At 44.4% G+C, this 13939-nt stretch overlaps 1 protein-coding gene across 4 annotated transcripts; it reads left to right on the top strand.

Moving 5' to 3' along the window:
* The first annotated feature begins 6201 nt into the window (after positions 1-6201).
* Positions 6202-13850, top strand: LETMD1 (LETM1 domain containing 1). Of its 4 annotated transcripts, none has more exons than XM_057556423.1 (9): positions 6202-6336; positions 6888-7039; positions 8679-8794; positions 9395-9477; positions 11178-11364; positions 11488-11589; positions 11691-11843; positions 12288-12384; positions 13651-13850. In XM_057556423.1, exons 1-9 carry the CDS (start codon positions 6215-6217, stop codon positions 13716-13718), a joined length of 1080 nt encoding a protein of 359 aa, XP_057412406.1. In that variant the 5' UTR covers positions 6202-6214; the 3' UTR covers positions 13719-13850. The 4 variants fall into 4 exon arrangements, with proteins under 4 accessions (XP_057412406.1, XP_007179421.1, XP_028021577.1 ...); XM_007179359.3 differs by having other exon boundaries at positions 13648-13850; XM_028165774.2 differs by lacking the exon at positions 6202-6336 and having other exon boundaries at positions 6904-7039; positions 8675-8794; positions 13648-13850.
* The last annotated feature ends 89 nt before the right edge of the window (positions 13851-13939 follow it).

Below are 13939 nucleotides of genomic sequence, written 5' to 3'. Positions count from 1 at the left end.
TGTACCACAAAACTGGAACCACTTAAAGATGGTCATCATTTGGGGGCAGTCTGATGGTTTCTCACTATCTCTTCTCCAGACCCTTGTAATAACCTTACTGGTATCCTTAACCTCCCATCTTTTCCCACTCTTGTACATCCTGGAGGACACTTCTCCAGGCTAATTTTTACAAAACATCCCTTTCATCTTGTCACTCCCTTGGGCAAAATGCATTATGATTCCCTAATACCTTTCAAATCAAATCCAAATCCCTAATCTTCACACATAAGTCTGCCCAAGCATCCTCCCTTGCTCTAGTATTCCAAACGTATCTCCCAATCATTTTATTTTAATATGTTCTTTATCAATGAATACTGTATATTTTTTTTAATTGGAGTATAATTGCTTGACAATGCTGTGTTAGTTTTTGCTGTAGAACAACATGAAAGAGCTATATGTATATATATATATATATATCCCCTCGCTCTCGAGCCTCCCTCCCACCCCCTCTCCCAATCATTTTATAGTGTGAAATATACTGGGGCTGGAATCTATCTGTCTGACCTCTGATTTATTCCAATCAATAAGAACAATGCCTGGCCTGGGGGAGATGCTCAATAATTGTGGAATTAATGAATAAACAGACTATTTCTAAAATATAACCATTTGTTTCAGCCAAGCTAGTTTTCTTTTTGTTCTCTGCAAGCTCCTATCAGCCCATCTTTGTGTCTGCTAATACTTAATAAACAACACCTAATAAAATGTACTGCACATTTTAATATATGTGCCCAAATATAAGGCAATCCTTGTTTCCCCAAAGAGAAGAACTTAAAAAATAGTTTTTGGTCAACCTGATATACATGAAATAGTCAAATGTCTACTTTAAATAGTTACTAATTTAGTGAAAATTTAAGTCTAATACTATTTAGCAACATATATTTTAAATCACTTATAAAATAGATATAATGCTTTTTCACTCAAATTTTATAACAATTTAATTCAAATTATCAGTGCCTTCATCATCATTCAAGTCACTTTTATTGTCATTTTGCTCAATTTGCAGATCATGTCATCCTACGTATATCTGAATTGTTTGAGGACAATTGTTTTTTCCTTTTTTAATTCATGCTATGCTTGCATATTCCTGATATCCACAATATAACCTCTTTCTGTTGCTTTTTTTTTTTCTGTTGCTTTTAATATTTATTTATTTATTTGGTTGCACCGGGTCTTAGTTGCAGCTCCAGGGCTCCTTAGTTGCGGCAGGTGGGCTCCTTAGTTGTGGCATGCATATGGGATCTAGCTCCCTGACCAGGGATCGAACCCCGGCCCCCTGCATTGGGAGCACGGAGTCTTATCCACTGCACCACCAGGGAAGTCCCTCTGTTGCTTTTAAAACGCTTATTAGTAACAATATCTAACACTTAAAACTGTGAGGTCCTAACCCCAGAATAATTAATTAAATCTGTGTTAAATTTTTTTCCTTTTCTTTTTTTCTTTTTGCCACACTGCCCGGCTTGCAGCTTGCAGGGATCTTAGTTACCTGACCAGGGATTTAACCCAGGCCACAGCAGTGAAAGTGCCAAGTCCTAACCAATGGACCACTAGGAAATTCCCTCTTTTGTCTTTTTAAGTGATTCCATCCAGTGACCTCTATACGCTTGCAGAACTAGCACTGACTGAAGTTATCTCAGGCTGCATCCTCCCAAGCAATACTTTGATTCAAAACAAAATATCATATATAAAAATAATCAGACATTGTGGACTATAATAGGAGACTTTGTAAGAACACAAAATATAAGGCAACTTCCTTTCTGAGGAATTATTTTGAAAGGAAAAACAGTACCTTATATTCAGGTATATAAGGTATTTATTAATTTAATAAATATTTAATGAGCACTGCTTGTGTGCTAGGCACTGTGCTAGGAACTGGAAATACAGTGAGCTTAGAATCTCACAGGGAAGACAGTCATTAAATGTATAATGCCACAGTTAATTAATTATGATCATTTAAGTACTATGAGGGATAAGTTTAGATAGCTACAAGATGAATAACTGGGGAACCTAGGTCTGTGGGGTTAAGGGTCTCCTATACCATGCTGTTTATGTACAGTGCAGCAGTAATTCATGTGCCCAGTCAGTCTGGGTTTAAATCTTGACTCAAACCTTGAGTAGGTTATTTAACCTCATTTTCCTCATTTATAAAGTGGAACTAACAATAGTATCTACCTTATGAAGTTATAGTGAGGATTAAATGAGTTAATACACTTAGAACAATGATGGCACTCAGTACCTACTCAATAAATGTTAGCTATTGTTACCATTTCAGCTGAAACCTGAAAGACAAGCCAAGAGGAAGGGAAGAAGGAAGAAACTCTAAGCAGAGAGCAACATGTGCAAAAGTCCAGAGGCATAAGGTTGCCTGGCCTATTCTAGAACTGAAAGGCCAATGTTTCTTAGCATAGAAACCTAAGGTAGATTCACTTTGTTATAAAGCAGAAACTAACACACCATTGTAAAGCAATTATACTCCAATAAAGATATTTTTTAAAAAAAGAAAGCTAAGGGGAAAGAGATACCGTGAGATGTGAGGTGAGGCTGGGAAGGTAGGCTGAGATCAATTATTCAAGGCCTTGTAGGCCAGGATAAGGAGTCTGAACTTTATCCGCCGAGTCAGAGAAAAGTTGAAAGGTTTTACAGAAGGGAGTAACAAGCTTAGATTTGCAACTTCAAAGGCGGTCTCTGGCTACAGCATAGAGAACTGGTTGGAGGGAGGCCAAAATAGATGAAAGGAAAACCAGTAAGGAGACTACTCTGGTAATCTAGATTAGAGGCTTGCCGCTTAGACTAGGGAAGTGGCACAGAAGAGAGAAGGAAGCTGGATGACTGAAGAAACAGAAGACAGAACCAACAAGGCTTAGTGTATGCAAGGTAGGGTGAGGGGGAGTGGAGGGAGAGGCCCTAAACAGTATATAAATATTTGAGGAAGAAATGAATGAATTTCTGTGTTCCTGCCATATTGTTTTACCACATGAAATGTCTTCCTTCTACTCCATCCTTCCAGGCAAAATTCCTTCTCATTTCCTGCACAAAACTGTCTGAATGATCTTAGCCCCTTCTTTCTGGAAGTGTTCTAGAATTTTGGAGCTGAACTTCTTTTTGGCCTTAAGAAGCGGCATGTGGAACTTGCGCAACGAGGGATTGAACCCGTGCCCCCTGCATTGGAAATGTGGAGTCTTAACCACTGGACCACCAGGGAAGTCTTAGATCTGAACATTCTTGAGAAATACATTGAGGGCTGTTGAGAGAACTTAGAAATTGTCTGAAGATGGAGATCATGTTTTAGTCAACTTTCTATCCCACCCACTCCCATATACCTAACACTTGTAGAAATCCACCCATTTATAGAACTTTTCCTCTGAATACATGAGTGGTTCAAGCATAAACAGCCTATGCTAACATAAGGCTCTGTGACCCATAAAGCATTATACAGATGTGGGAGCTTTCACAACCATTTTCTTCTCGGGTCTTCACAGAACTCTTATAAAATAGGTACTATTGTAGAGGAAATAAGCTCATAACTAAAGTGACATGTCCAGGGCTTCCCTGGTGGTGCAGTAGTTAAAAATCCGCCTACCAAGGACAGGAATAAAGACACAGACGTAGAGAATGGACTTGAGGACACAGGGAGGGGTAAGGGTAAGCTGGGACGAAGTGAGAGAGTGGCCAGAACTCAGAACTCAGAAATATTTCCAATTCAGTGTCTATTCTCCAAAGTGAGGCAGGACTATGTCCCATTTTAGCAGGAAGTGGCAAGAGCCATCGTCGCCCAGTTTCCTGAATTAAAACTGAACAAGACTCTGAGGGGCTCAGGAATACAAATCCTTTCTGTGTCCCCTGTTTCTTGTTTATAGGATATAGACTTCATTCAGCCTCCTTGACCTTCCCGGAATTCCAAAGGGCAGATTCAAACAGTTGCTAATCAGGAAAGAAAGGGGATGCAAAGACAGGGGAGAGGGCTTCCCTGGTGGCGCAGTGGTTGAGAATCTGCCTGCCAATGCAGGGCACACGGGTTCGAGCCCTGGTCTGGGAAGATCCCACATGCCGCGGAGCAACTGGGCCCGTGAGCCACAATTACTGAGCCTGCGCTTCTGGAGCCTGTGCTCCGCAACAAGAGAGGCCGCGACAGTGAGAGGCCCGCGCACCGCGATGAAGAGTGGCCCCCGCTTGCCGCAACTAGAGAAAGCCCTCGCACAGAAACGAAGACCCAACACAACCATAAATAAATAAAAATTTAAAAACAAACAAACAAACAAAAAAAAAAACAGGGGAGAAACAGTCAAATGGTGGTGCAGCCTTGGGCAGGGTCCTGGTTCCTCCTCAAGGAGTATATGCATAACTATATCTTTGAGTTCTTCTGCGGAACCGGGACCCCACCCAGGTGGAGGATAGTAACCTCAGGCTGAGTGCAAGATTCCTAGAGCACCGTCCTGTTACCTCACCTCCAACCAGTGAGAAGAACCCTGTAGCCCTCACCCCAAATTTTGCCTTCCTTTTCTGGGCCCAGCGATGCCCATCCTGTTAGGCCTCCTGTTTGGCCCGTCTGTTTCAACTGTTTACAAGGTTCATCTCCAACAGGGTCCAACAGTTTCAGGCTAAATTTAGCTAAATTTGTTACTACGAGGGTGAATGCTGGTTTCCGGCACAGAATTTAGATCAATTTAGATCAGGTGGCAAGAGACTTCTACTCTACTAGGCAGGACTACGCCCACTCTCAGCAGAAAGTAGTTACAGAAGAAAGAGACCTCCTCCCCAATTCCCAAGAAGTATCTTGACTATGAAGTCTCTCAGGCGGCAGTTGTTAGGGGAACCACTGACTGAAACCACCCTCCCTGGCTAGGCAAGATAGTAACCACTTGCATGAGTTATCTTACAACAGGAGGTCCTGGTAAAGAACGTGGAACTAATGAACTAGAATTCAGGAAAGGTCAAAAGGAGAGAGAAGACACCAGTCCATATGTCTTACCAACCTCCCAGAATCCTTCTCGCTGGAATCCAGCTTGTCTGAGCAATGCCTGCACCACCGGGAAGGACCCTGAGTCACAGTGATTGGCCAGAGACAACCCGGAAACTAACCCCATCACCATAAAACCTGAGACTGTGAGCCACCTGTGGCAGAGCAATTCTCTTGGGTTCCCTTGCCCTGCTGCTCTCCACCGGGGTGCTCCTTCCCAATAAAGTCTCTTGCTTTGTCAGCACGGTGTGTCTCCTTGGACAATTCATTTCCGAGTGTTAGACAAGAGCCCACTCTCCCCCTTCCTGCAATACCACTTCTAGGAAACCTTCCCAGTTTCAGGTATTAATGTAGTCAAACATGTTTATTGAGCAACTACTAGGTGCCCGGCATGACACCTAGCGGTGGGGGTAAGGTACAGCAGTGAACAAGGCAAGAAGGTGCTTGGCCTCAGACTGGTTCAGGGAGCCGGTCAAAGGAAACAAATGTATAAATGATGTGGTAAGTGCTATAAAGAAAATACACAGGGTGATGGGAGAAAATATATGTCCCTCTGGTTGGAGAGAGCCTCTCAGAAAAGTGACATTAAGGTTGAGACCCGAGCTTGGTCTTCAGGAGGCACTTACCTTAAGACATTATTCCCACAGACCTACTTTGAAAAACGCCTACAAAAGGAAAGAGCGGACTTGGTCCACAGAGGGGCGGCTCCCAGGCATCCAACCTTAGCTGCAAACTTTGACCGGCACTAGAGGGCGCCGCGGGTCCTCCCAACCCCCATGAGGCACCGTGGACACAGGCCCTGCCTAACTGACCTCCGGCACCTCCCGCGCCAAGGCCCCGAAGTCCGCATACGGACAGAGAGCAAGGGCGGCGGCGCTAGGAAGCCCGGAGGCCCTAGAGCATCACGAGGGGTCACGAGGCCCTCAAAGAGAGGACATTCTCAGGATCACAACCCACCGAAGGACAGATACTCTCTCGCTTCCTCCGGGACAGCCGGTTTCCGGCGCCTCTAAACCAGGAAGTGCTGGCGGCGTCCAATCGTGGCCCTCCTTCCGGACTTAGCCTTAAGCGTCCGCTCCTCGCCCGGGCAGCGCGAGGCGAACGGTCTATGGTTACCAATCAGCTCTCAGGAAAGGCGCATGCGTTGTCAAACGAACGCAACGTACGGGAACTTTGACCCGAAGACGACTTACTCTCGTCTGCCCCTCCCTCACTGCGAAGATGGCGGTCTCCAGAGTGTGCTGGGCTCGGGCTGCTTTGTGGGGTTCGGCGGGGCCCCCTGGACCTTATGTCGCCCGGAGGCTGCAGTTTGTTCGCTCTGGCCTGGCCTGGGGGGCCCCTCGGTGAGGGACTTGGAGAGAGAAAAGCATTTTTGACGTTCAGGCTCTTCCAGTGTCTCAATTTTGCTTGCATGCTGTCTCTTAATTCTCAGGGCTCCACGCCCCGGCCCCTGGATTTTTATTCTGCCGCTCAGAATTCGCACCGGGATCTCTGCTAGAGACCTGGCTTCGTGACCCTCTCAATTCTCAGTGCCCCATGTTGTCTGAATTCCCCACGTGTCCTGAGCCTCCCTTTTTCGGCTCAGATTTTACTGCTACTTACCTGGATCTCACCTCTCTGGCTTTAGCCTGCTGCTCAAATTGTCCCTCAGGCCTTCGCTCTCTCCAGACTCACCACTTCCCCGACATCCATTCTTGCCTGGCTTGTCATCTGCCCTATCTGTTTTTCTCAGTCTGACTGCTTATCTCTCCATGATCTCAAGATCTTCTTTGGATTTCATAAGTTTCAGGTCTTAGCATACATTCTCTGAAGCAGATGTTTTACATTATGGACCCCAGGCGTGAAGGGGCTTCCAGGGCTGGTTCCCAGATAGTCTCTTTCATCTTCCTTGTAGGTCTTCAAAGCTTCACCTTTCTCCAAAGGCAGATGTGAAGAGCTTGATCTCTTATGTGGTGACCAAGACAAAAGTGATTAATGGGAAATACCATCGTTTCTTGGGTCGTCATTTCCCCCGCTTCTATGTCCTGTATACAATCTTCATGAAAGGTAAAGACAAAACTAAAATAAAAATCCATTGAATCAGCTCTTGGGCAGTGTCAGAGAGTTAGAATAAGTAAGGTCACTTGCAGGCTCTGCGATGGGAGTGTAAGCTGGTATGTCTTCTGTTTCATAAATGCTTGAGCATTAAACTATTTCTTATAAGTTAGCCCTTCTTGATGTTTCTAGAAAGGTATGTTGAGAAACAACTTTTGACAACACCCAGGAGGAGTATAGGTATTTTTGTACTTTTCTTAACCACACATCTGACTATAGTAGAAATTATTTGTCGTGCACAAGGGCAGAGATCTATAGCTGCACAGACCTGCCCTGTGATTTACCAGTTGACTTGGCTTATAAGAAAATGTGGTCTAATGTTAGTCACAGATCTCTCCTGGATAGCACGTTGTGGAAATAGCACTACGCGTACTTGGTTTCTGAATGTTTCGGTTCAAATCAGAGCTCTGCTAGTTACTAGGAGATGGTACAGTGTCAAGTGTCCACTCTGGAGCCAGACTGCCTGGGTTCAAATCCCAACTAGTCACTAGCTGGGTGATTGGACTTGTTACTTAACCCCTCTGTTCTTTGGTCTTCTCATCTGTAAAATGAGGGTAGTAATAGAACCTACCTATTGACTGCATGGCTATGAAGATTAAATAAATCCATACATGTAAAGTCCTTAGAACCTGATTCATAGTAAGTGCTCAGTAAGTGTAGCTATAACTATTATACTCTATACTTTTTTTTATCATAACACCAATTATAGTAAACTCCCACATTGTCAGCTCTGAATATTATAATTATTACTAGCTTCATGGACTTGCAAAAGCTGTAAAGTGGAGATAAGAATGGCTGCTTTGTCTGCTCCCCGATTTATAACTAGAATCAAATGAAAAAAAGAGTCTGAAAGCATTTTGGTTGTTTGTGTTTAAGCCTTTTATTATAGAAAATTTCAAACATAACACAGAAGTAGAGTAATACAATGAACTTCCATATTCTCAACCTCACTTCAACAATTATTGACTCACGGCCACCAGTCTTATATCATTTATACATTGGCTTTCTCCTGTATTATTTTGAAGCCAACCTAGACATTATACTATTTCATTCATAAATAGGAAAGCATTTTTATAAACTAAAATTCTAGATCAGTGTAAGGATTATCTTGGAATGAAGAGAAAATGCAATCTTAGAAATATGTTGAATTCCAGTGATTATAAAAGTGTTCTAGAAAGGAGATAAGTTAATATCTGGTTGAGATATACAAAGGGTTAATTGAGCAAGACTTCCTGAGGTTAAAGAGCTTTGAATTTTTATTTTGAAAAGGGAGTGGAAAAAAAAAAAAAGGGAGTGAGTAATGAACCAGAAGAGGGAGACCATTCCCTGGTAGATCACAGAACGCCAGCTTGGCAGGAAGAGAGGTGATATGCTGGGGGCAGGGGGGTGGAAGGGGGCAGAGGGGAGAAGGATAAGAAACGAAATATAGGTCAGCCTCACAAGAGTTTCAAGTGACCTAGTTTAAAGCTTTGATTTAGAGTAGCATTGGGGAGGGAGGGACAAGTGTGTGTTGTGGGTGAACATGGAACAAAAGGCTGTGGTAATCAGATTGGGATAACATCACACTCTGTCCTCTACTTTAATGAGGTAGGATTGCAGATGTTATGGGCTGATGCCAAAAAGGCTAGAAGAATAAGGACAAATATGTGGAAGCACAATATAAAGTTTCATCAACTTTCATACCGGGAGATGGAGCATTTGAGACAGGTATGCGCCAAGGGCCGATATCCAGAAGTTCACGGTGATATAATTAAAGTTAACCCAGATCTCAAGTCTTTTCATTCCTATTTTCTTCGCCACTGACCAAGCTGTTGCCCTGTGCCATGAGATCAGATCATGTGTCAGAATCAGTTCATTCAGAGTTGTGAGCCTCCGTAGCAGAGCTCCGTAGAGTTTCTGGAACACTTTCTGAATAAAAGTTGTGAACAGTAAAGTCCAGTTCGTTTCTGAACATATAAAAATCTGCAAGGAAGGATCCAAAGGCAGCAGGAAAGTAGTATTTAGTGGTAACTTGATGGTAGTTTTGAAGCTGAGAGTAAGAATCTAGGACCATTCTGCAGATCAGGAAGAGTTTACTTAGGGATTTGGTATACTGTCAGGCCCTGTACTAGACGTTGTTTGGGATACAAAAGTAAACAGATCAGGGCTCCTGTCCTTAAGGAACTTACCAACTAGAGGTAGATAGAAATAACCTTGATCCTTACCTGGGCTCTAATAGAAGTTTACTGCACGGTGGGGTGGAGGGATTGTCCATTGTACTAAAAACTTACTTGGGTTAAAACTGCATCTGTGTTTATTTCTGCTTAGTTCCGTCGAGACGTCACCAAGTGTCTTTTCCTAGGTATTCTTTCCATTCCACCCTTTGCCAACTACCTGGTCTTCTTGCTAATGTGAGTACAGAGTTCTGTCTCTCCAGCATACTGAAGATACGTAGATTTTTTTAAAATTACAAATTAAGAACTTTCCATTTCAGAAGTTAGGCAGAGGTTATCAAACTTCTGCTCCAATTTTCTCATTAGCCCAAGGTTCATAAAAGCCACCTGGGTTACTGCGACGGCTGTAGGAGTAGGTGGCCTGGCTTTTCCCTGTCTCTTAGCTGCTCCTGTGTGATGTGAAATAAGATAATGATCTTTTCCATCATCCCTAGAGGCAGCAACCCACTCTCTTAGAGGCATAGCAACTTCGGACAAATTTTTTTCTTCAGGAGAAAAATGCATTTCATATTCTGATAATACAAATCTTTATTACTTTACCTTATATCTGAAGATGACAGTTTTAAACTATGACCTTGCATGTTGTTCTAGTTATCTATTGTTGTATAACAAACAACCTCAAAGCTTAATAGCTTAAAACAACCACCATTTTCATGATTTTATGGGGCAGGAATTTGGGCAGGGCTCAGGTGGGTGAAAGATTTTTCTCCTGTGTCCCTCAGTGATAGTTAAAACTGGTGAATGGACTAGTCTGGACAGTCTAAAGTCACTCCTAGGTCTGGTGCCTTAGCCGGGAAGGCTTTGGAAGACGAACCGTCAACTAGGGTGCCTGCATATGGCCTCTGTAATGTGGTGGCTTCAGGGCAGCGGGACTTCTTACATGGCAGCTTAGGGCTCCAAGAATGAGTGTTCCAGCAAATAGGAATCTGCATGGGGCTTCCCTGGTGGCACAGTGGTTAAGAATCCGTCTGCCAGTGCAGGGGACACGGGTTCGAGCCCTGGTCTGGGAAGATCCCACATGCCGCGGAGCAACTAAGCCCGTGTGCCACAACTACTGAGCCTGCGCTCTAGAGCCTGCGAGCCACAACTACCGAGCCCATACACTGCAACTATTGAATCCCATGCACCTAGAGCCCTTGCTCCACAACAAGAGAAGCCACTGCAATGAGAAGCCCGCACACCACGACGAAAAGTAGCCCCTGCTCGCCGCAACTAGAGAAAGCCCGCGCTCAGCAACGAAGACCCAACACAGCCAAAAATAAAATTAATTAATTAATTAATTATTTTTTAAAAGTTTCAAGAAACTTTAAAAAAAAAAAGAGAATCTGCATGGCCTTTTATAACCTAGCCTTGGAAGTCACAAAGACTTCTGCTCTATTCTGTTGGTTGATGCACTCACCCAGATTTTAAAAACCAGAGGCACAGACCTCACTTCTCAATAAGAGGAGTGCCAGGGAATTTGTGACCATGTTTTAAAACCACCGCCTGTATAGAGAAATGAATTAGAGGAATTCCATTTTGTATACACATAGGGACTGGGAACAGTTTGAGGTCAACATCACATACAAAGTCCAGCTCTGTCTGCAGCTCTGTCCAATATATGTTCATCACATGCTTTGATTCAAAAGGAGTCATTTATCTGATCGCTGCGTGCAAGGCTATTCCTTTTACATAACCTCAGTAACGTTGCTTGAAATTGGGCTTCAGTGTATCTTTAAACCTTGGTCTGACACTCATTTACAGGAAAGAACAGTAAGGTAGGGAAATAGTGTTTCCATCTCTTTCTCCTAGCATTCATGTCTGCTAAATGCTTTCTTAGCTCACTTTGAAAGATGCCAGTTTCAGCCAAGTGACTTTGTGATTCCTTTTCTTTTCAGGTACCTGTTTCCTAGGCAACTGCTGATCCAACATTTCTGGACCCCAAAGCAACAAATTGATTTCTTAGATATCTATCATGCTCTCCGGAAGCAGTCCCACCCAGAAATTCTTTGTTATTTAGAAAAGGTTATCCCTCTCATTTCTGATTCAGGACTCCGGTGGCATATGACAGAATTGTGCACCAAGGTATTCCTCCAATTAACCCTTCCTGCAAACCAGGAATCTTGTTAGATCCAGCGTGCACTAAAACTGGGTAAGAAGGCTAGTCTGGACCTTCCTAACATCTACCCATCTCTTACCTCTCCCAAGATGCAGCGTGGTACCCACCCAGCAATACATGATATCCTGGCTCTGAGAGAGTGTTTCTCTAACCATCCTCTGGGCATGAACCAGCTCCATGCTTTGCAGATGGTGAGCACTTTGAGGCTTTCTCTATTCCATGGCCTCACCTTGCTTCAGGTCTTACTTGCAGTAACACCGAGTTGACTTTCTCCCCCTATATTGTGTCACAGAAAGCCTTGAGTCGAGCAATGCTTCTCACACCTTATCTGCCTCCTGTCTTGTTGAGATACCGTTTAAAGACTCATACCACTGTGATTCACCAACTGGACAAGGCTTTGGCAAAGCTGGGGATTGGTCAGCTGACTGCCCAGGAGGTGAAGTCGGTAAGCGCTTGATTGCGATACCAACCTGCAGTCCTTGGTGGGCTTTTGAGCTCACGGGGCTGGGAGCTTCCAAGGAGCTCATTGTCTTGCTTGTTACAGCAGAGCCCAGGCTCTTTATTCTCTCACCTCATTTCTGTGTCTTTTTTACTGGGTGAACTTAACTAGTGGGGAGGAATTGCCCACAATAATTTTGGTTTATGTATGTTTTCTTCTGGCCCTTCAAAAAGCAAGGACACTACACTTTAGATCTATTGTTTTAGATTGTATAGGCCTTTTTGCTTCTCATCCTGTCCATCAGAGTTCATATTGCCATGGTGAAAGGTTTCTTGTGGGGATGAGGTTTTAACTTATTTAAAGGGGATTTGGGACTCTCTGTGGGTTTATACTTCCTTGGCATACTTGCTCTGTGATAATTAAGGATTGTTTCTCTTCTGAGCGATCTAGGCTTGTTATCTTCGTGGCCTGAATTCCACCCATATTGCTGAAGAGAGGTGTCGAACTTGGCTGGGAGAATGGCTGCAGCTTTCCTGCAGCCTGAAAGGTGAGACGGATGCCTGTGGTTATGCCACTAAAATCCAAGTCATTTTTTTTTTTTTTTTTTAATAAATTTATTTATTTATTTATTTATTTTTGGCTGCGTTGGGTCTTCGTTGCTGTGTGCAGGCTTTCGCTAGTTGCAGCGAGCTGGGGCTACTCTTTTGTTGCTGGAGGGCTTCTCATTGCAGTGGCTTCTCTTGTTGCGGAGCACGGGCTCTAGGCACGCGGGCTTCAGTAGTTGTGGCGTGTGGGCTCAGTGGTTGTGGCTCGCGGGCTCTAGAGCGCAGGCTCAGTAGTTGTGGCACGTGAGCTTAGTTGCTCTGCGGCATGTGGGATCTTCCCGGACCAGGGCTCGAACCCGTGTCCCCTGCCTTGGCAGGCGGATTCTTAACCACTGCGCCACCAGGGAAGTCCCCCAAGTCATTTTTGTATTTTATTCTGAGGTTTTATTTGGGAGTTAATTATTAAGTAGCGTGAGACCCTTATCTAATATATATGTCTAATTGAAAGGGCGCAGACTCACTTGCCTACAGGGGCTAGGCAGGTAATGAAGTAGACTGTGCAAGACAAGAGGGAGGACTAGGGATTGTGGGAGCCTGAGCGTGCAGCAGGGTTGCCCAACCTTGACACTACTGATGCTTTGCTGTGGAGGCTGTCATGTGCATTATAAGATGATACAGCAGGCATCCCTGGCCTCTATCCACTAGATGCCAGTAGCACCCCCTCACCCAGTTCTGACAACCAGAAATGTCTCCAGACCTTGCCATGTAACTCGGGGAGAAGCACCAGTCCCAAGGCATTCAGATTCAGGATGAAAACACTGAGTTGCCTAAACAAAAAGTATCTGCGGGTGGGTAGTAGGCCTGTGGGTCTCCTGTTTGGAACCTTTGGCTAGGCCTCAATATCTTCTAAGCCTCTGAACATCAGGGTAGGCCTACTAATCTCCTTGGGGCTGAGAAATGTCCCTCGAGGACCAGCTTCTACCGGAAAATTCAGAAGGGTGACAGTGGGGTTTAGTACCATTACCATCTCTGAATTTTCTACTGCCATCACATGAGAATTAAGTAGATATAGTTATTTGGTGGAAGGAAAGAAAGTGTACATGTAGGGACTGGAATGAAGCAGGGGGACTTTGAGGACAGTGGCCTCTTAATGTCACACCTCCCTGCACTTGGCTTCCTGCCTCTGGTGTCAAGCCCTGCTTAACAAGGTAGCTGGAAGGCAAACTCTTCCCTGGCCAAACCATTAACGTTGATGTTGTTTTCAGAAGCTGAGCTGTCCCTCTTGCTACACAATGTGGTCCTGCTTTCCATCAACTACACTGGGACAAGGCGCTGAGCCGACAAGGAGCGGGTGGCATTGTCCTGCATGCAGTCACATAGTCCAGCAGCGTGGGACCAAACAGCACTTGTCAGCAAAGAGTGTGTCCCCTGTTAGGCGTGTGCAAGGCAGAGGAGCAGGTGCCCGTGTGGCAGCTGGAACTGAAAGAAACACTCCTACCGGGGCGGCCCACGAGAGGTGTCATCCCAACTTCCTCAGATTTCACTGGAGCTGGCAGC

This window comes from Balaenoptera acutorostrata, chromosome 11 (genome assembly GCF_949987535.1).
Source record: "Balaenoptera acutorostrata chromosome 11, mBalAcu1.1, whole genome shotgun sequence".
In the NCBI taxonomy this organism is placed as follows: Eukaryota; Metazoa; Chordata; class Mammalia; order Artiodactyla; family Balaenopteridae; genus Balaenoptera; species Balaenoptera acutorostrata.
Note: the sequence above shows the minus strand (reverse complement) of the source record. Positions and strands in the feature narration are given on the sequence as shown.

What these genes read in the sequence shown, in the direction of transcription:
- LETMD1 (XM_007179359.3), top strand. Translation starts at nt 6,215, where the DNA reads ATGGCGGTCTCCAGAGTGTGCTGGGCTCGGGCTGCTTTGTGGGGTTCG. An exon ending in AGCTCCATGCTTTGCAGATG is followed by an intron (nt 11,590 to 11,690) that starts GTGAGCACTTTG and finishes ATTGTGTCACAG; the next exon opens with AAAGCCTTGAGTCGAGCAAT. An exon ending in GCTTTCCTGCAGCCTGAAAG is followed by an intron (nt 12,385 to 13,647) that starts GTGAGACGGATG and finishes TGTTGTTTTCAG; the next exon opens with AAGCTGAGCTGTCCCTCTTG.